Source organism: Manis javanica, chromosome 3 (assembly GCF_040802235.1).
Source record: "Manis javanica isolate MJ-LG chromosome 3, MJ_LKY, whole genome shotgun sequence".
Taxonomy (NCBI): domain Eukaryota; kingdom Metazoa; phylum Chordata; class Mammalia; order Pholidota; family Manidae; genus Manis; species Manis javanica.
Window position 1 is genome coordinate 56,000,589 of NC_133158.1, and position 23,767 is coordinate 56,024,355.

Below are 23,767 nucleotides of genomic sequence, written 5' to 3' on the forward strand. Positions count from 1 at the left end.
TCCTAGGAACTTACCCAAAGAAAACAAGATCCCAGATTCAAAAAAATATATGCACTCCTATGTATATCACTGCACTATTTACAATAGCCAAGAAATGGAAGCAACCTAAGTGTCCATCAATAGATGAATGGATAAAGAAGATATGTTACATATACACAATGGAATATTATTCAGCCATAAAAAGAAAACAAATCCTACCTTTTGTAACAACATGGATGGAGCTAAGAGAAATAAGCCAGGCTTAGAAAGACAAGTACCAAATGATCTCACTCATTTGTGGAGTATAACGACAAAGCAAACCTGAAGGAACAAAACAGCAACAGACACACAGACTCCCAAGAACGAACTAGTGGTTACTAAAGGGAAGGGGTGGGAAGGGAGGGAGAAGGGGATTAAGGGGCATTATAATTAGCATACATAATGTATGGGGGGGGTCACAGGGAAGACAGTATAGCACAGAGAAGACAAGTAGTGACTCTATAGCATCTTACTACACTGATGGACAGTGACTGCAATGGGGGGGATCTCGATAATATGGGTGAATGTAATAATCACAATGTTGCTCATGTGAAGCCTTCATAAGATTGTATATCAGTGATACCTTAAAAAAATAGATACACACGCACACTCACACACAAACATGCACAGTCTTCAGCTTCTGAATGCTGAAAAGGCTTAGACTCAAACATTGAGTATATTACTGAAGTAGAAAGTGCTTTTTATGTCTTTGCACATATATACTATTGTTTAGTAAAAAAATATATATATATATAGAGAGAGAGACTTCCTTTTTTCCTGAGAATCTGTCATTAAACTTGTGATATTTTATAATTGTCTCTGTATCAAGGAAAAGTGATATTTGAAGTACTAAATAATGATAAATTACTTGATAAAATGAGACACTTTATCTTAAAGTAGGTGTCTTTGAGAAATATACCTTCATAATAGTGCTGCAAAATTGTGGTTCATTATCTTAATTTGAACTAACTATGGATTGTGTACACACACATATTTGTTTAAAAAATCTGTACATATACTTAAATATGCTAAAGAAAAAAATCAGAAATAATTAGGATTATTAACCATCCCAATTTGGCCTGAGCTTCCCTAAACATCCCATATACTAGGAAACTCCTCAGTCCTGAGCAAACCAGCATGGTTGGCTACCCTAAAAATGAGCAACCCGAATTGTTCATGCAGTACTTCTGTTAGTGGAATTTAGAGGAGGTAGGTTGTAAAAAAGAATTTTCACTTTCTTTTTTGGCTGAAGTATCCTTGGCATACAATATATATTTTTTAATTTAAGTATCATTGATGCAGAATCTTATAATGGTTTTATACAAGCAACTGTGGTTTCAACATTCACCCATATTATCAAGTCCTCTTCCCCGCTATTGTGGTCACTATCACCATAGTAAGATGCTATAGAGTTATTACTTGTCTCTCTGTGCTGTCCTGCCTTACCATGACCTACCTCTAGTGTGATTTCTAATTATAGTGCCCCTTAGTCCCCTTCTCTCTCCCTCCCCACCCACCTTCTCCAACCCCTTCTGCTAGTTTCTTTTTGGAATTTGTGTGTCTGCTGCTGTTTTGTTCCTTCAGTTTTGCTTTGTTTTTATACTCCACAAATGAGGGAAATCATTTGGTATTTGTCTTTCTCCACCTGATTTACTTCACTGAGCATAATACCCTCTAGATCCATCCACATTGTTGCAAATGGTAGGATTTGTTTTGTTCTTATGGCTGAATAACATTCTATTGTGTACATGTACCACCTCTTCTTTATCCATTCATCTTCTGCTGGACACTTAGGTTGCTTCCATTTCTTGGCTATTGTAAATAGTGCAGTGATAAACATAGGGGTGCATATATCTTTTTGAATCTGGGATCTTGTTTTCTTTGAGTAAATTCCTAGGAGTTGAATTTCTGGGTCACATGGTATTTCTGTTTTTAGTTTTTTGAGGAACCTTCCTACTGTTTCTGTAATGGTTGAACTAATTTACTTTCCCACCAATGGTGTAGAAGGATTCCCCTTTCTTTGCATCTTTGCTAGTGTTTGTCTTGCTTGTATTTTGGATGTTGGCCATCCTAACTGGTGTGAGGTGATATCTTATTGTGCTTTTAATTTGCATTTCCCTGATAATTAGTGATGTGGAGCATCTTTTCATGTGACTGTTTGCCATCTGATTTCTTCTTTGGAGAATTGTTTCTTCAGATCCTCTGCCCATTTTTTAATCAGATCATTTGCTTTTTGGGTGTTGAGGCATGTGAATTCTTTATATATTTTGGATGTTAACCTTTATCACATAGGTCATTTACGAATATATTCCCCCATACTGTAGGATGCCTTTTTATTCTACTGATGGTGTCCTTTGCTGTATAGAAGCTTTTTAGTTTGATGTTGTCCCACTTGTTCATTTTTGCTTTTGTTTCCCTTGCCTGAGGAAATGTGTTCAGGAAAAAGTTGCTCATGTTTATATTCAAGAGATTTTTGCCTATGTTTCCTTCTACGAGTTTTATGGTTTTATGACTTACATTAAGGTCTTTGATCCCATTTCAAGTTAACATGTATATGGAGTTAGACAATAATCCAAATTCATTCTCTTACATGTAGCTGTCTGGTTTTGCCAACACCAGTTGTTAAAGAGGCCATCTTTTCCCCATTGTATACACATGGCTCTTTTATCATACATTAGTTGACCACATATGTGTGGGTTTAAATCTGGGCTTTCTCTTCTGTTTTATTGATTTATAGGTCTGTTCTTATGCTAGTACCAAATTGTTTTGATTACTGTGGCTTTGTAGTAGAGCTTGAAGTTAGGGAGTGCAATCCCCGCAGCTTTTCTCAGAATTGCTTTGGCTATTTGGGATCTTTTATGGTTCCTTATGAATTTTAGAACTATTTGTTCTAGTTTGTTGGAGAATGCTGTTGGTATTTTGATAGGGATTGCACTGAATCTGTAAATTGCTTTGGGCAGGATGGCCATTTTGACAATATTGATTTTTTCTATTCATGAGCATGGAATAGATTTCCATTTTTTGGTGTCCAATTTCTCACATGAAGGTCTGATAGTTTTCAGAGTATAGGTCTTTCACCTCCTTGGTTAGGTTTATTTCTGAGTATTTTATTCTTTTTGATGCAATTGTAAATGGAGTTGTTTTCCTGATTTCTCTTTCTTTTATTTCATTGTTAGTATATAGGAATACAGCAGATATCTGTGTTTTAATTTTGTATCCTGTAACTTTACTGAATTCAGTTATTAGTTTTAATAGTTTTTTTGGTGGAGTCTTTAGGGTTTTCTATGCATAAATCATGTCATCTTCAAACAGTGAGAGTATATCTTCTTCCTTACCAGTTTGGATGCCTGTTATCTCTTTGTGTTATCTGATTGCTGTGGATAGGACCTCCAGTACTATGTTGAATAAAAGTGGGGAGTGTTTACATCCTTGTCTTGTTCCAAATCTTAGAGGGAAAGCTTTTTGCTTTTTGCTATTAAGTATGATATTGGCTGTCAGTTTGCTGTAAATGGCCTTTATTATGTGTGGTATGTACCCTCTATACCCATTTTGTTGGGAGTTTTTATCATAAATGGATGTTGAATTTCGTCAAATGCTTTTTCAGCATCTATTGAGATGGTTGTGTGGGTTTTATCCTCCTTTTTGTTAATGTGATGTATGATATCATGTTTGTTTTTAAAATAATTTAACATTTCATTCACATTTGATCTGAATGAGTATATAAAAGAATAATGTTCTTTTTATCTGTGAATATGAAACTACTCATGTATATATCTTCTCATATCTGGGGAAAGATTTTGGTTTTTCTGAAAAGAGTGTTGATGATTTAATAAGGAATAGCAGTATCTCCAGTAGTTCTTTTTCAATCTTTTTGATGGAAGCAAACCTTTCCTTCCAAACTGCTATATTGCCTTAATTCTTTTCATGAATATTTGAGTGCCTAATATGTTGCTGTCAGACTTGGTAAACAAAATAGACATGTCTCCCTGCCTTATGGAACTTAGAAATTATGAAGGGAGACAGATATTAGTTAAATATACTTAAAACTGCATATGTGATTTCATAATGTGATACATAATTTGTAGAAAGAACTAGGGATGTCTAACAAGAAAAAGAACAAAAGAGGGAAACAATTTATATCAATTTGATGAAGAAAGCCTCTTTCAAAAAAATGAAACTTTAGGTGTGATATAAACATTGATAGGCTTTAGTCAAATAAAGAGCTGGAGAATGAGCTTATTTTAGGAAAAAGCCATGTGTACCTGTTGCTGTTGAAAGTAGCTTCAATGAACTCTGTGTTTGAAGATGAAAGCTTCAACAGATGCATTGTTGAGGTAGACAAGGCTGTTTTGTTCTAATCAGGAAGTCCCTGATGGGTTTAAACCTGGCAGTGACATCCATTTTATATTTTAGAAGTCACTCTGGGCAGTGTTTTGCTAAGTGAATTATATTCATACTTTGGCTAAGTCTGTTTTTTTTCAAATATGAAGAAAGTACAGTATATATTTTTTACTTAAATAAGGCAAATATTGCTTTATAAATAGATTATCACAATTTGGTAAGGTTTATAGTATTTCCATAGTAAAATGTTAAGGTAGTGGTGGGAGAAAGGACTTTGGGGTTCCTTACCACTGTCTGTATACCACAGCTTTTGGAAGAATGGGTGAGTGGTAGAAGAACTGAATTACTCTAGGTCCTAGTCAGCACTTGGACTCTTAGGTTCTAGGCTCACACAGAGATACAGAATTCTCTAGACTCTAGAAGGCATAGAATATGAAAGAAGATGATGGGAATATAAAACTTACATGTGAATGAAGTTACCTTAATTTAAATTATTATGTAATAACAGTTATTCAAATTATCCCTTGAGTGCAGGCAAATAGCAAGATAGAGATAAAAAGGCCAACAACCTGAATGATTTGCTTATTGTCTTATTGTCTATCTAGTTTTTTCTTTACCTACTTGTCTTTACCTTTGCCTGTGAATATAGTGAAATGCTGAAGTCATGTACAGATTGTGCAAGTAAAATAGTGTTAGAATTTAAATTTTTTAGCCAATTCCTTTCTTTTGGTATATATTAACATATTTTACAAATTCATACTAAAATATAATTAGCTTTCCTTTTGTAAGAACTGGTATTGATTAGCTATGCGATAGGAAAACTGAGGAATATGTCTTGAAAGTAAAAGATAGTGAAAGCTGTTATGGTAGAAAAAATGGTATTTGATATTTAGCAAAGATTTTTCTGACCTTGGTCAGTTTTTGATAGAAAAGTATAGGTAAATAAATATTATAATACATATTGTTCTGTAATGTAATAAAAAATTCAATGTCTGTTTTAACAGGCCAATAGCAGGATATGCTAACCTGTGTCCAAATATGATCTCTACCCAGCCTCAGGAGTTTACTGGGATGCTGTCCACAGTGAAACATGAGATTATTCATGCCCTGGTAAATTTTGCTATCAACCACTGTTCTTTCCTTTGTAACTTGATTTTCTGCGTTTATGCTTTCATTTTGATGTATCTGTTAAATTTTGCATTCTTAGATTTATGTTCAGTAAAACCTAGTTGATTAGGCTTCTGCCAAAAGAGAATTTTTAATGATTAGAATAGTGGCTAAGTTGAGTTACACTACCTAAAATAATTAAACAAGTATAAACCCATGGCAAATAAGATTTTTGAGAAAATTATTTTCTTAAGAAAAGAAGTTATCATCTTTCCTCTAAGATGATAACAAATATGCTAATTATAGATCTTTCTTGTCTCTTACAGAGATTTCATTTCAAAAGTTCTCTTGATCTCCTTTAGCTCTAAAATGTATATATACTAACTGATTGAGAACTTCTTTTTCCCCAATTTGTCCAAAATAGTGAACTCTTATGATATGTCTAGGGAATTAAACAAAGCTGCCTAAAACTCTAGGAAATGTTCTTCTGATGCCATTCATGTATTTAGAAAATAGATCCCAGAGAATGGTAAGAATGAAATGTTTGACAAATGTAGATATTCCTTGTAAAGTTAAATGTTTATAGCTGTCAACTGTAGTCATCCATGGTACTGTGTATACCAGAGAAGCTTTCTGAAATGTGAGTGCTTAGAAAAATTTTCAAGTTCATAGGGTGGTAAAAACTTTGTATTTAGAATATTATAAAGGATGAGGCAAATCATACTATTTTAAGTTTTGTATAACTTCAGTGAATTGTATATTAAAAACTATTTAGATTTTCTTAGCTGACTATTAAATGTCATTTGCATCTTCAGAGATTAAAAAAGAAGAAATACAGGAATAAAAGAATAATCTGGATTCATTCATCATTTTGGTAAACCTTGAATGACAGAGGCCACAGTGATGTAGGCAAAGCAATTAGTCAAAAAAAAAAAGATTAAGTAATCACTTTTAATTGTCAGTTATTTGGATATAAACTATAGCATATTCTCAATGCATAAAACATTCCTAAAGAAGTAGTACAAAAGTGCTTTGTTTTAGTTATTAGATCAGGAAAGAAAGTGAGAAAAGAAATCTCACTGATGGAATAGGAGATAGTAAATGTAAATATTTTTTTTGGCCCATTTTCTCATCTTGTTTGGGAAGGGAGGGATAGAGAATGGAAATTTGAATACTTTTATGCAAAGCATTGATTATCTCATTAAAATTGAAGACATCTTAAAATTATTACTTGAAAACACGATTATAAATATAAAAAATTCACATTATACAAGAAGTTTAGGAATATGAGTTTTACGCATTACCTTACCACCAAAAGAACCACAATTAACATTTTGATACATATGTTTCCATTCTTTTTTCCTAAGTGTACACACACACACACACACACACACACACACACACACACACACACACACATTCCCAGTCATTTTTTTTTTCTCAGTGTGGATATACATTAAATGGGGACTTTGGGATCAAAGACTGAATTTTTATAAGTGCATAAGTACTCTTAGGAGTGTACTTGACTACCCACCCCCCTACTCTAAACTGTACTTTTAATTGTTCTCAATAATAACATTCCCTGGATGCACTTGTAAGTTTACTGAGTTCGTGGGAAGAGGATGGTAAGAATTAAATGTTTACATTCTTAAATACGTTCTTAAACAAATAAATGTATTGTCTATACCACTATCAAGAATGTCTTTGTTACTTTTGGTTGCCTTACTTACAGTTACCTCACATAATTGGAATTTAAAATTCAGAATATGGAATATGTAATTTTTGTCCAATTCCAATCTATGGCAAGTTCCTGTATAAGTACTGGCATATGGTACCTTTTTACAGTTATATCAGCCTTCTCTTCTACTAGTGGCATATTATGACATCTATGATCAGACTTGATCTTTTTCACCTTAAGATAGTTTGAACTTTTTCTTACAGGGTTTCTCTGCTGGGCTGTTTGCATTCTACCATGATATAGATGGAAATCCTCTAACTTCAAGATTTGCAGATGGTCTCCCACCTTTTAATTATAGGTATTTGTTATTTTTGTTCTTGTTCTTCTTTACTGGAGGATACTACGACTAAGATTTGGGAATCATAGGTTGTTAGATGTTAATGGCTTAATAGGTAGCCTAAGAAAATTATAGCTATTAAAACAGGATATAACAGATCATTTAGCTTTACACCTTAATTTTACAGATGAGGCAACTGAGATGCAGAAAGCTTAAAAGACTTATCCAAAGAGCCAGGACTATTCTTGCCAGGCAGAGCTCTTTTCTACCACATTGTAACATTGTACTTTATAATAGGCCATGGGAAAATGTGAGTTGGTTATTTTTGGTTTATTAATGATTATTGCCTGGACATGGCACTATTTACGTGTTAACTGATATTTTATTTAGTACAGCATACTAGCAGTGATCTAGAGGTTCAGGGCCTAAAAAAAAATCAAATACACACTAAAAAATTTTATTGATATTTGTATATAGAGTATTAGTCACATAACTATTGCATGCATTTTATAAAAATAAATCTCTAAATTAAGAGCACATGTTCACAAAAAGATGGGTACAAAAATGTTCATGACAATTTTGTTAAAAGTAGCCAAAAAATGGAAACCACCCAAAGGTCTATTAATAGAATGGATAAATCAATTGTGATATATTCCTGAAAACTATGAGGTACTGAAAAGAACACACTGTTTGCTATGTGCAATAGCATATATGAATATCATACATATAATGTTGAACAAAACAAGTCAGATAGTCCATTTGTATGGTGTTTAAAAATAGGCCATGATAAAAGACTGATTAGTGGATTTAATTAGGTGGGCAGGCTGTTAAATATCATAAAAGCTGAGTATAGATTGGGAAGGGACATGAGGGAACTTTCTAGGGGTGCTGACACTGTACCATATCTTTATCAGCATATTGTAAATGGATATAAAGTAATTAATCCTTACACTTACAAATTGTTCACTTTATGTATATTTATTTTAATTCCAAAAATCTCTATTAAGATAGCTAGAATTAAATAAATATTGAAGCAGATATTTTATTCATATTTTTTAGAGTACATGTATACCATTTCTTCATATGTACTCTATAAACACTATTTTTCCTTTTCTAATGACTTGTAAGAGTTCTTTATAAATTAGGGATATTAATCCTTTTTCATGTTTGTTACAAATAATTCTTCCATTTAATTACCTTTATTTCATTTATCATATTTTTTGCCATGCAGAAATTTTTTTTTTTTTTGAGAGGGCATCTCTCATATTTATTGATCAAATGGTTGTTAACAACAATAAAATTCTGTATAGGGGGGTCAATGCTCAATGCACAATCATTAATCCATCTCGAGCCTAGTTCTCGTCAGTCTCCAATCTTCTGAAGCATAACGAACAAGTTCTTACATAGTAAACGAATTCTTACATAGTGAATAAGTTCTTACATGGTGAACAGTACAAGGGCATTCATCACAGAAACTTTCGGTTCTGATCACGCATTATGAACTATAAACAATCAGGTCAAATATGAATATTCATTTGATTTTTATACTTGATTTATATGTGGATCCCACATTTCTCCCTTTATTATTATTATTATTTTTATTTTTAATAAACTGCTGAAGTGGTAGGTAGATGCAAGATAAAGGTAGAAAACATAGTTTAGTGTTGTGAGAGCAATTGTAGATGATCAGGTGTGTGCCTGTAGACTATGTGCTAATCCGAGCTAGACAAGGGCAATAAAACATCCATGGATGCAGAAGCTTTCTTTCAACACGGTGGGGGGTGGTGGTGAGGTTCTAAGCTTCACCACTGTTGTTCCCCCGTCTCTGGCTAACCAGTCATCTTCCGGGGCCATACAGGGAAATGTAAAGTTGGTAAGTGAGAGAGAAGCCGTATTGTTTGAAAAGGTTAGCTTTTTACTTCTTTGCAGATTTATGCCCTGTGGCTTCTATGCCCAGCACTTGTCTTGAGATATCTTTACCACCTGGAGGAATTGTGATACTCGGTAAATTCGATATGAGGCACGAATTCTATTTAAGGGTTCTAATTAGGAAGGAAGAAGAAAAGCTATAGAGGTAGCATATGGAAGAAAACATGGGAGGATTGATTATTTCTTTGACATATCTTCTTGTAGAGTACCTTAAGTATGTATAGGTTTTAAACTACTAACTAACTTGAACACACATATTAACATAATAGGAATACGGTGACATAAACAAAGCAAATCTATAATTACCAGCCATCTCCAGTGAAGCCAAGAAAACCATTTAGGCACCCTAGGCATTTGTGAAAATTAGTCTATGATATGATGGATATTTTCCAACTGTACTTGAACACTCTGAGAGAAATCAGACAAATTAAAGCCCATTTCTGGGATCTGTTCACATCCCATATGTTCTTTTAACCGCAGATAGTCTATAGTCGTAAGATTTTGGAGCGCTACAACTTCCATGCAGAAATTTTTGTATCATTAAATTAATCTGTTTTTTCTTTTATTGCTTAAGAAAGTTTCTGCCCTCCAAAGATTATAAAAATATTCTCCTAAATATCTTCTAGAAAATTAATATTTGAATTTTTTATATTCATAGCTTTAGTCCATTTGGAATTTATTTTCACTTCATATATTTTGGGGTTCTTATAGGTACATATATATTTGTAATTATTATATATTCTCAGAGAATTGATCCTTCATCATTATAAACATCCCTCTTTGTCTCTAGTAACAATTTCTGTCTGAAAATCTATTTTGTTAAATGTTTATAGCTGCCAACTATATTAGTATAGCCATTCTAGCTCTCTTTAATACTCTTTGCATGTTATATTTTTAATCCATGTATGTTCAACCTATTTGTGTCCTTGAGTCTGTGCTGTCTCTTGGAGACATGTGGTTGGATCATGTGTTTTTAAATGCATTCTCCTGGTCAACCCCATCTGCCTCCCCCTCCCCCGCCCTTTTTTTTTTTATTCAAGTATCATTGATATACAGTCTTATGTTGGTTTAAAATATATAACACAGTGGTTCAACAGTTACCATATTACTAAATCCTCACCCCCTCTAGTGTGGTCACTATCAATAGTAAGATGTTACAGAATCATTAACTGTATTCTCCGTGCTGTACTAATCCCCATGACCAACTTATTTTGTGATTGTGAATTATTGTGCTCCTTTATCCCCTTCCCCCTCCCTCCCCATCCACCTCATCCCCTCCCCCTTGGTAACCACTAGTCCCTTCTCGGTGTCTATGAGTCTACTGCTATTTTGTTCTTTTTGTTTTTATACTCTACAAATAAGTGAAATCATTTGGTATTTGTCTTTCTCCATCTGGCTTATTTCACTGAACATAATACCCTCTAGCTCTACCCATGCTATTGCAAATGGGAAGATTTCTTTTCTTTTTATGACTGAATAATATTCCATCATGTATATGTACCACAAATTCTTTATCCATTCATCTATTGATGGGCTCTTAGGTTGCTTACATATCTTGGCTGTTGCAAATAGTGCAGCAATAAATATAGGTGTGCATATGCTTTTTGAATCAGGATTTTTGTTTTCTTTGGGTAAATTCCTAAAAATGGAATTACTGGGTCAAATGGTATGTCTCTTTTTAGTTTTTTGAGGAACCTCCATATTGTATTCCACAGTGGTTGCACCATTTACATTCCCACAACAGTGTAGGAGGGTTCCCCTGTTCTGCCCCCTCTTGGTAGCTGCTAGGCTGATGGTTTTCACCATGATTGTAGGGTATATTTTTCAAGGCTGCCACATAGATAATGTCACAAAGCTTGCTGTTCTTATTGAGATTCATCCATTTTTCTTAAATAAGTGCTTCCTGGATTGCTGGAAGCCTTTGGTTAATTTCCAGAGTTTTGAAAAAGTCGATTAGCCAGTTTTGCTACTTTTCACATTGCTTTCATGAACAGAGAATTTTTAGAGGTCCTTGCTCTGCCATTTTTGCTTATATCTGTCTAGAATTTATCTCTGTATATAGGATGAAATAGGGATTTAACTTTTTTCCTAGATATATAACCAGTTTCACAGCACCATTATTAAGTAAGTTATATTTCTTTGTTAAATTAAAATGCCCTTTTTTTGTTTATTATTAAATCTCCTTATATACTTGGATATGTCTCTGGACTTGCTTTTGCTTTATCCATTAAATTTGTTAAAGGAAAGTAATTCATTGTTATTGTAGCCAAGTATATGAACTTGAGCAAGTTACTTCATCTCTCTAAGCTTTTGTCCCTTTATCTACAAAATAATGATGATAATTCCATAAGATTGTTGAGAAGATTGAATTAGAAAATGCTACCCAGTATTTTGCATGGGCTTGAATACATAATAAGCTAAAAAATTTTAATTTCATATTGATATTCATAAGCACTTTTACATTTAAAATAGTAGTGAATTTGCAAAAATGACTTTTATTCTTTAACTGCAGCCTTGGACTGTATCAGTGGAGTGACAGAGTAGTTCGAAAAGTGGAAAGATTATGGGATGTTCGAGATAATAAGAGAGTTCCTCACACTGTGTATCTTCTAGTAACACCTCGTGTTGTTGTAAGTATTACTAAACTTCATGTCTCATGAGCTGTCGCTTTTTCCTTCTTATGGTCCTTTCTTTAAGTAATCATTACTGTTTAAGAACTTAATGATTAAATTTCAGAGCCTATCATTGGAAAAATAATACAAAAGCAGTACTGTAAAGCTATAGGCCAAAAGAAATTGGAGGAAACGTCCTCTGTTAGACCCATTGTTTTAAGCCATTGCTGCTCTGTTGTGATACCTCTTAAGATCACTGGTACTATTTGCATAATTCCTGGTCATTTCATTTGGATTCTGCATTACTCAGGGCTCTTCAGAGAAACAGAACCAATGGCATGTGTTGACAAAAAAGAAAGATTTATTTTAAGGAATTGGCTCATGTAATTGTGGAAGTTTAGAAAATTTAAAACATGATGGGGTAGACTGGAGGGCTGGACACTCAGGAAAAAGTTGCAGTTGGGTCCAAAGGCGGTTGGCTGGTGGAAACCCTTCTTGCTCAGTTGAAGTCAGTCTTTGTTCTATTAAGGCCTTCGTCTGATTGATTGAGGCCCAACTATATTATGGAGAGTAATCTGCTTTACTTAAAGTCCACTAATTTAAATGTTAATCTCATCTAAAAACACCCTCACAGAAACATTCAGAATAATGTTTGATCAAATATCCTGGTTCTGTGGCCCAGCCAAGCTGACACCTAAAATTAACCATCACATCCTCTTAGGTGGTGACAGAAACCTAATCTCCCTTCCCCCTTTCTCAATTACACACAGCTCTCTCTGCCTTCTGAATCTGTGTATGGCTTTTGGGATATTTCTTGTCATTGGGAATCTCTAACTGAAGGACAAAAAAAAAAACAAATGAGCAAAATTGTATCCTAATGAATGACTCATGTCTCCTACAAAGACTATATTCATAAGTTTATATCTGCATTAAAATTATTGTTGACACAAAGATTACAAGTGCCAATCATACTAGTGTATGACTAATGTGACTTAAAGTCAAAATCCTTAAATAGAGGAAAAGATAATAAGAGAAATAGTAATTTCCTAGCAAAGAAGAATGTTTAACAGTATCAAAATAATTATATTAAAAGCCGTATTTTGTAAAGATGTTCTGTCTTTTTATGAAAGTAAGCTTCAATGGCAACTTTATTGTATCATTGTGATCAGGAGTTTGCTGTTATCTTATTGTACTTTTGTAGTTTTTCTTTTTTTTCTGATTCTTAGGATGAAGCACGAAAACATTTTAATTGTCCAATTCTGGAGGGAATGGAACTTGAAAATCAAGGTGGTATGGGCACTGAGCTCAACCATTGGGAAAAGCGGTTATTAGAGGTCAGTTTATTTTAAAATTTTACTGGGCATTCTTTTTCATTAGTAAAAGTAATTTTTACTCAACTTATTTAAACAGAAAAATGGATTATAAAGTAAAAAATCTAAAATTCTCTTTTCCCCTTCAGCTCTCCAGATCCATTTTCCAGATGTAATCACTACTTAACTTATTGGTATATCCTTCCAGAAATGTTTTATATATATATGTAAATGTAGAGATAGACACACTAACACACACAGGTGTTTTTTTTTTAATGAGTTCATACATTTATTTAACTATTTTCTACTCAATAATGTATCTTTGACATCTTTCCAAGGCAGTACAGTACAGGTGCTTCTGCTAAAATGCAATGGATGCTTTCCTGAAAAAACCTTTATTTAAAATCAAACACAAAAAAAAAGGCTTGTGGAAAAACAAATACCAGAACACTAACAAAAGCAGTAAGTCATAATGAAAGTACTAGCTTAGTTTTAAAAGACACCCTATTTCCAATAAATCCCTATATTTACTCCAGTATTTCTTAGCTTAAACAACAACAAAAAGCAGTGGTAGCTGGAAGGGAGACTATAAATCTGAGTAGTGGAGACATGTGTAAACTATATAAAGATTAGAGAGAATCATGCAATAAGCATTTCCAAGATAGAGCCTCTGGCCATTCTGAACCAAGTGGAAAATGTGGAGTGAACAGACATCATGCACAGTGCAGCATTCCTCTGTTGCTGTGTTCAGATCTCTTAATGTACTTTGGATGTACTGCTATTGCTCCATTGCACAACACATTAAAATTCAGGGAAAAACCAGTACGAACCAACATGATTCCAAATTATACTCATGTCATTCCCTTACTTACCAGTCTCACATGAGCTCATTCACATCACAAAAACACATGCTTCCATAGAATAGACTATGTACTCAGATCTACTAATTTTTTTAACAACTACATAATATTATGTGAATGTAACGATAGTCCTGTGTTAATGAACAACTATGTTTTAAATGTTATAATGAACAATATATTTATATCTGTGATGACTTCCACGAGTGGTGTTCTATTTCCAGTGGGTGCTTACAGGTTCAATTCAACAATCAAAAACACAAGACCTAAATAGGTCACACTGAAAAACATTGATTTAGAAGGACACACATTAAAAAAGGCACACCATGCCTTCACAGCAGAGTCAGGGATTGATTTCTCTTGTGCTTTACACAGCAGTCTAGGGGCTGTCATCCATGATACTCTTCCTCCGCCTCTGGCTTAAATGTAGGAACACAAGACCATAACAAAGGGGTGTAAGAACCAGCCTGGCTTACAAGTACCATGTTGCACATGAGATCCAAGATTTTTTTTAAAGTTCCATGGACATAACTTCTAGATCTCTATAAGGGACATCCCCAGAAGTCACTATACACAGGAAAGTCCCAAATTGGCTTGACAGGCATTCATGTTCATTTACAATAATACCCACTCTACTAGCATATCCTGATGATTTTTTTCTTTAAGTACTATTGCCTGATAACAGCTGATATTACACCTTTATTAGGTTTTCAGGGGAACAAACTAGAAAGTTAACTCAAAGTCATATTTATTTGCATAAAAAGAGAAGAATAAATCCCTAGAAGTGAAATTTCTGGGTCAAAGGGTATTCATTTATTTAAGAAGATCTGTTTAGATGATTAGATAGTTGCAGCTTGCAAACACCATGACCTAAGTTAACAAAATTTTGAAAAGAGTAAAATTAGTGTTTGTGTTGACTGTTCTTATCTAGGTGACCACAAAATAACAGTGATGGTAACTTATGGAAGACACATACACTTACTACTCCCACAGGAATTTTAGTCTATTTTTCCTTAAGCAATTTTCTCAAGTGATTCCCTTTAGAAAGCTATAGCTTGGCCAGACATAAAAATTTATTTACTTTTCAGTAGAACCCTTGAGAGTAGTAATTTCATTAGTTTCACTAACTGCTTGTTTTTTGAAATCAACATTGTGTCCTTGAACTATTTTTTTAAAAAGATGATAAAGTATTTGAGGTGACCATCCATTGTTCAACATAACAATTTGAAGAATAATCAGGGCTGCTCAAAGATGGAATATGCTTCCTTCAGAGAGACCCTACTATTAAGTAACCTCCTGGTAGGAATTTTACAATAAGAATTAAAACACTGGGTAGATAACAGACGTGGATGATATCTTAGGTCCAGCAACATCTTTGATCCTATGATTCTGTGATACCTGTTTTAGATATTAGTATGTATTTCTGTGATCACAAAGTTAAGGATTTATAAGAGCATTTTCTTTGTAATTCAGTTAATATCCCCTCCCAGTATTACATGGACATCTGTCTCAACCACTCACTTACTTTGCCTAGAAAGCATAATAATTTTACAGTATTTCTGTTTCCATATTTATCTTCATTTTTATCAGAATGAGTGCTGATTATCTACCATATCAGGGGAATGGTACAAAAATATAGACATTTGAAGCAGAAAGTAGATTTTGCTTTAAGTTTCAGCCTTTCCATTTTAAAGAAAGCTTGGTATTTTACTATTTTAAGTGAATATTTTGTCTGTTTCTCACACTTGAGACATTTTGAATATACATAAAAGTAATCACAGAATGGGGAAGACAGTATAACTCAGAGAAGACAAATAGGGACTCTGTGGCATCTTACTACACTGATGGACAGTGACTGCAATGGAGTATTGGGGAGAACTTGATAATAAGGATGAATGTAATAACCACATTGTTTTTATTGTGAAACCTTCATAAGAGTGTGTATCAATGATACCTTAATAAAAAAAAAGTAATCACAGAAATTACTGGGAGTTTTAAGGAGTCTGGTTTTCTAATTGAAATCTGTTGGTGATTTTCAGAATGAAGCAATGACTGGTTCTCACACCCAGAACCGAGTCCTCTCTCGAATCACTTTGGCATTAATGGAAGACACTGGGTAAGACAGCTGTGAGAATATTATATGAATTGTTTATTAAAATGAAATTAATATTAAGATGAAAGTAATAATTTAAAAATACTGACATTTTACACTGAAGTAAAATATACTTATTCTTTGAATTTTGTGTAGTTAGCTGTCCATTACCTATACTAACTCCATTCATTCATTCAATAAATCTTTGAGGCCCTGAGGTATAGTAATGAATAGAATAAAATCCCTGGCACTATGCGATTGAATTTTGAATAGGTAGAGGCCATTCAAAGAGGCTAATATGAAGGGAAGACTAATCAAAAAAGTTTTTCTTAATTGTAAATTAAATTGGTGATGTATAGATTTGTGGTTTTAAAGTACTAGAACTGTTGGGGAAGCAATAGGATACAGTTTTTAAATGACTTCAGTGGGAGGTTTTTGTGTGTATGTGTGTGGGTTTGAGTCCTTTTGATAAGATTCCTTAGTTCTTTACAGCTTCCTTACTTTTTGGTATGGCAGGATGTAACAGGCTGATCAGCATACACCCTGTCCTAGATCTGGTCATGAGATCAGTTTTCCAAGGAGTACTGACTCCTTTTAATGTAGAATAGTTTGTAGAAACCAAAACCTAGGCCCTGTGTTCATTGCTACTGAGTTGTCATTATTTTCATAATTTAGAATTATATTTATTATTTTTATAGTTTAGAATTATTTCATTATCCTCATAGTTTTCAGTGGAACAAGTTGGGAAATTTATACTTTGAAAAGAAAATATAGAAAATACTGGATTCCTTATAATGCTATTATAACTCTTTCCCATTTATCCCTGAATGAGCAATGACCAGCAAAAGTGGTCTTGCTGCTCTGTTTAACAACTTATATATAGATATAGCCCTTTTGTAAATGATGTTAGTTCCTTTAGGATGTCATCAGGTGAGGATTAAAGATGGCAGAATAAGAAGCAAGATGGAAACTTCTTCCCAAGAACACATGAAAGAGGAAAATACAGCAAATGCCAGTAGACCTGAAAACTAGACCTGAAGACTGCAGAACAGATCCCCTACACCTGAGGAAGAAAAGAGGACCCCACAGAAAAGGATGAGGCAGCAAAGCCAAGATCAAGCAGGACCTAAGTCCTTCCCCCAACCCAGCCCACAGGGGGGAGAAAGAGGAAAAGAGCAGGTAGGGAGTTGGAGCCAAGGAACACTGCAGAGCAGGCCCAGGAGATCTGCTTCAGGAGCACGAGCCCACATTACACTGGATTCTGGTGATTACAGGGACAGGCAGAATAATCTGGGGGAGCTGAGACTCCAGCCAGTGTGGAGGGCAGGCACACTCCACTAGTCCTGAGACCAAAGCAGAGGCAGCAGTTTGAAAGACTTGCCAGCAGTGGGAAGGATACCACAGAGGATGAGGGTTGCATGGAACTCTCCCCTCAGGAGAAAGGGCAGGTGGAGGATACCTTCCCAACTCTTCCTCAGCTCAAAATTATGGGAATTCTCGGGAGCCCCAGATGCTGCATCCCCCTTGATGGCAACACAGCCCTGAGGCTCCCTGCTGCGCAGCACTGCTGACAGACAACCCACTTGGCCCAGTGGCAGAGGCAGACTTTGCTGCCTGGCAGGCAGAGGGAGACTCTCCCAGCTTGCTTGGCTCCAATTACTAACAGAATTAAAGGAGGAAATAGAGCAACACATTCATTTTAGGAGACTTTAACACACCACTCACAGCAATAGACAGATCAACAAGACAGAAAATAAATAAGGAGTCAGAGGCACTGAACAATACATTATATCAAATGGACTTAACAGAGATCTAAGAACATTCCATCCAAAAGCAGCAGGATACACATTTTTCTCAAGTTTACATGGATCGTTCTCCAGAACAGATCACATATTAGGCCACAAGAAATGCCTCAATAAATTTAAAAAGATTGAAATTGTATCAAGCAGCTTCTCAGACCACAGTGGTATGAAACTAGAAATAAATTAGACAAAGAAAACACAAAGACTTACAAACACATGAAGGCTATACAACATGCTTCTAAATAACCAATGGATCAATGACTACATTAAAACAAACAAGCAATACCTGGAGACAAATGAAAACAAAAACACAACAACCCCAAATCTGTGGGATACAGGAAAGGCACTTCTAAGAGAAAAGTACATAGCAATAAAAGCTTATCTCAAGAAACAAGAACAATCCCAAATAAATAGTCTAAATTTTAAATTTAAAAACCTAGAAAAAGAAGAACAAATGAGGCCCAAAAGTCAGTAGGAGAAGGGACATAATGTAGATCAGAGCAGAAATAAATAAAATAGAGAATAGAACAATAGAAAAAAGTCAAGCCAGGAGCTGGTTCTTTGAGAAAACAAACAAAACAGATAAACCCCTAGCCAGACTTATCAAGAAAAAAAGAGAATGTACACACATAAATGGAAACAGAAACAAAGAAGGAATAATCACAATGGATACTGCAGATACAAAGAATTGTTAGAGAAAACTATGAAAAATACATGCCAATATATTGGACAACTTAGAAGAAATGGACAACTTCCTAGAAAAATACAACCTTCCAAGATACACCCAGAAAGAAACATAAAATCTGAGCAGACCAATTACCAGCAACGAAATTGAATTGGTAATCAAAAAACTGCCTAAAAACAAGACCCCTGGACCAGATGACTTCACGGCTGAATATTATCAAATATTTAAAGAAGAGCTAACACCCATCCTTCTTAACGTATTCCAAAAGGTAGAAGAGGAGGGAATAATTCCAAACTCATTCTATGAAGCCAGCATACACTAATACCAAAACCAGACAAAGACACCACAAAAAAAAATTACCAATATCCCTGATGAACATAGATGAAAAAATCCTTGACAAATATTAGCAAACTGAATTAAAAAATACATCAAAAAGATCATCCATCATGACCAAATGGTATTTATTCCAGGGATGCAAGATTATACAATATTCCTAAATCAATCAATATTATGTACCACATTAACAAAAGAGATAAAAACCATATGATTATCTCAATAGATGCTGAAAAAGCATTTGACAAAATTTAACATTTATTCATGATAAAAATTCTCAACAAAATGGATATAGAGGATACATACATCAACATAATAAAGGCCATATATGACAAACCCACAGCCAACATCATACTTAATAGAGAAAAGCTGAAAGCTTTTCCTCTAATATCAGGAACAAGACAAGGATGCTAACAGTCACCACTTTTATTCTACATAGGTACTGGAGGTCCTAGACACAGCAATCAGACAACACAAAGAGTTAAAAGGCATCCAAATTGGTAAGGAAGAAGTTAAACTGCCACTATTTGCCCATGACATGATATTATATGTAGAAAACCCTAAAGACTCCACTAAAAAAGCTATTAGAACTAATAACTGGATTCAGTAAAGTTGCAGGATACAAAATGAATACACAGAAATCTGTTGTGCTCCTATTTACTAACAATGAAGTAGCAGGAAGAGAAACCAGGAAAACAGCTCCATTTACAATTTCATCAAAAAGAATAGAATCCCTAGGAATAAACCTAACCAAGGAGATGAAAGACTTGTACTCGAAAAATATGACACTCATGAGAGAAATTAAAGAAGACACAAATAAATGGAAATCTATCCTGTGCTCATGGATAGGAAGAATCAATATTGTCAAAATGGCCATCCTGCCCAAAGCAATTTACAGATTCAATGCAATCCCTATCAAAATACCAACAAATAATTTTAAAATTCAAAAGACCCCGAATAGCCAAAACAATCCTAAGAAAGAAGAACAAAGCTGGGGGGATTATGCTCCCTGATTTCAAGCTCTACTACAAAGCTACAGTATCAAAACAATTTGGTACTGGCACAAGAACAGACCTGTAGATCAATGGAACAGAGTAGAAAGCCCAGTTATAAACCCATGTATCTATTGTCAATTAATATACAATAAAGAAGCCATGACAATAAAGAAGCCATGAATATACAATGGAGAAAAGATAGCATCTTCAGCAACTGGTGTTGGCAAAACTGGACAGCTACATATAAAAGAATGAAACTGTCTAACTCCAGACACAAAAGTGAATTTGAAATGGATCAAAGACCTGAACATAAATCATGAAACCATAAAACTCTTAGAAGAAAACATAGGCAAAAATCTCCTGAATATAAACATGAGCATTTTTTTCCTGGACACAGCTCCTCAGGCAAGGGAAACAAAATTAAAAATGAACAAGTGGGACTACATCAAACTAAGAAGCTTCTGTACAACAAAGGACACCGTCAGCAGAACAAAAAGGCAACCCACAGTGTGGGAGAATATATTTGTAAACAACTCATCTGATAAAGGGTTAACATTCCAAATATATGAAGATCTCTATGCCTTAACACCCAAAAAACAAATAACTCAGTCAAAAAACAGGCAGAGAACCTGAACAGACACTTACCCAAAGAAGAAATACAAATGACCAACAGGCACATGAAAAGATGCTCCACATCGGTAATTGCCAGGGAAATGCAAGTTAAAACCACAGTGAGGTATCACCTCACGCCAGTTAGAATAGCCACTATCCAAAAGACAAGAAACAACAAATGCGGGCAAGGGTGTGGAGAAATAGGAGAAATGGACTGTTGAACCGCTGTGATATACATTTAATTTTAAAAAATGTCATCAGGTTATAAAAGCAATGTGGTGTGAATCACTAGTGAAATCATGGAACTGGTGAATTTTAAAGCACTTTTCCTTCTGAGGCAACACAGCAGCAACATGGGCCATGTGCTTCTAAATATCTGGTAATACTTTAAAATTATAGACATGGAAATTAATTTTCATAAATCCATAAGACTTCAGTGTAGATTAAGTTTCTTCTCCCAGTAAAAGACATTATCACTTATTTATCCATCCAGTAACCTGGGAATCATCCTTGACAACTATGTCTCCCTACCTCTCACATCCAGTCAATCATAAATCTTGCTTGATTTTTAGCTGATCACTATTTCTAGAGTTTGTTTTTTTGGTCACCAATGCCTTTATCAAGGCTACCATTGGCTTTTGCCTGGATTACCGTAGTAGTCTTTTTAAAATCTGTCTTCCTGCATCTTAAGTGGTCCTTTTTATTGCCCAAAAGCCTTCATATATTCTTCACAAATGTCCTTTAGATTTGTTTTTGGTATAGTGCCTCACACAGTAAGAAATATATCATGACCTATAATTTAGGATATTGTATATGTAAAACATGGAGGGAGGAATAATAAAAAGGTAGGGCATTTAGAATGTGTTCAAACTTTAGTGACCATCAATCTTATATAGATTGCTATATGTATAGGGTGCTATTTATGAACCTCATGGTAACCACAAACCAAACACCTATGAATAGAAACATAACAAAGAAAGAGAAAGGAATTCAAGCAAAACTCCAGAGAAAGTCATCAAATCACAAAGGAAGAGAGCAAGAGAAAAGGACTAGAGAGGAACTACAAAACAACCAGAAAACAATTCATAAAATAGCAATAAGTACATACCTATCAATAATTACTTTAAATGTAAATGGACTAAATGCTCCAATCAAAAGAGTAGGGTGGCTGAATGGATTAAAAAAAACATGGTCCATCTATATACTGCCTGCAAGAGATTGACTTCAGACCTAGAGACAGTATAGACTGTGAGTATGAAGGGATGGAAAAAGATATTCCATGTATATGGAAACAAAAAGCTGGAGTAGAAATACTTAGAACAGATAGAATAGAACTTCAAAACAAAGAATATAACAAGAGACAGAGACATTACATATGACAAATGGATCAATGCAACAAGAGGATATAGCAACTGTAAATATATATACATACAAGTAGCACCTAAATATAAAAAGCAAATATTAACAGACATAAAAGGAGAAATAGACAGTAACATAATAATAGTATGCAACTTTAACACCCCACGTAAATCTGGATAGGTCATCCAGATAGAAAATCAATAAGATGACAGTGGCCTTGAATGACACATCAGAACAGATGGACTTAATAGATCTATACAGAACATTATATCCAAAATTGGCACAATACACATCCTTCTCAAGTGCACATGGAACATTCTCCAGGATAGATCATGTTAGGCTACAAAACAAGTCTCAATAAATTAAAGATTGAAATCATATCAGTCACAAGATAAACTGGAAAAATGCAAGCACACAAAGGCTAAACAACATGCTACCAACCAACCAGTGGGTCAGTGAACAAATCAAAAAGGAAATAAGAAAATATAGACTGTTTAGAATGTGTTCAAACTTTAGTGATCATCAGTCTTATATAGACTGCTATATATATAGGGTGCTATTTATGAACCTCATGGTAACCACAACCCAGAGAGAAACAAAAACAAACACAATAGTTCAAAATCTATGGGACACAGCAAAAACTGCTCTAAGAGGGAAGTTTATAGCAATACAAGGCTACCTCAAAAATCAATCTTAAATAAACAATCTAACCCTAAACCTACAGGAACTAGAAAAAGAACAAACTCCAAAGCTAATACAAGTAGGAACATAAAGATTATGGAAGAATTAAATAGAGACTAAGGAAACAATAGAAAAAATCAATGAAATTAAATGCTGGTTTTTTTTAACATAAACAAAATTGATAAACCTATAGCCAGACTCACCAAGAAAAAAAAGAGAGGGCTCAAATAAAATCAGAAATGAAAAAAGAGAAATTACCACGGACATCACAGAAATTCAAAGGATTGTAAGAGAATTCTATGAAAAATTATATGCCAACAAATTAGACAACCTGGAAGAAATGGCTAAATTCCTAGAAACAATCTTCCAAAACTGAATCAAGAAGAAATAAAAATCTGAACAGATCAATTACTGTTAACAAATTGAATCAGTTATTCAATAACTCCCAACAATAAAAAGTTCAAGACCAGATGGCTTCATAGGAGAATTCTACCAAATGTGTAAAGAAGACCTAAAATGCTTCCCTAACTTTTCCAACAAATAGAAAAAGAAAGAAAGCCTCCAAACTCATTCTAGAGGCCAGCATCACTCTGATACCAAAAAAAGCAGACTGTAAAAAAAAGAAAATTACAAGTATCCCTGATGAACATAGATGCAAATATACTGAACAAAATACTAACGACCTGAATTCAAAAATACATTAAAAAACAAAAAAATCCCCTGGGAGATCAAAGATGGCGGCATGAGAGGAGAGACAGAGGCCTCCTCCTAAAACTGGATACAATTAGAAAATTTAATTGGCACAACTAATCCTGAGAGAGCAACAGGAAAGAGGACGGCATCAGACTGCACACACCTGGAGAAAAGAGCAGACCTCAGCGAACGGGTAAGGTAGGTACCACAGCTATGGTTCTGCAGGACCCATGCCCCTCCCCCACCCCAGCTCACCAGCAGGAGGAAGAGAAACGGAGCAGGGAGGGAGTGGAAGGCTTGGGACTGCTGTATACCTAACTCCGCAA

General features: G+C 34.5%; 1 protein-coding gene across 4 annotated transcripts in view; it reads left to right on the forward strand.

The window, feature by feature from the left end:
• LMLN (leishmanolysin like peptidase) overlaps positions 1-23,767 on the forward strand; it is a 135,257-nt gene that overhangs the window by 44,712 nt on the left and 66,778 nt on the right. For all 4 annotated transcript variants that reach the window (XR_012129168.1, XM_073231484.1, XM_037013178.2 and 1 more), the window contains exons 7-11: positions 5,364-5,469; positions 7,408-7,502; positions 11,923-12,040; positions 13,249-13,356; positions 16,229-16,305. Coding sequence is in view for 3 of the 4 variants with exons in the window: in XM_073231484.1 (XP_073087585.1) it covers positions 5,364-5,469; positions 7,408-7,502; positions 11,923-12,040; positions 13,249-13,356; positions 16,229-16,305 (504 nt within the window). In the remaining variant the exon portion in view is untranslated. The remainder of the gene's footprint in view (positions 1-5,363; positions 5,470-7,407; positions 7,503-11,922; positions 12,041-13,248; positions 13,357-16,228; positions 16,306-23,767) is intronic.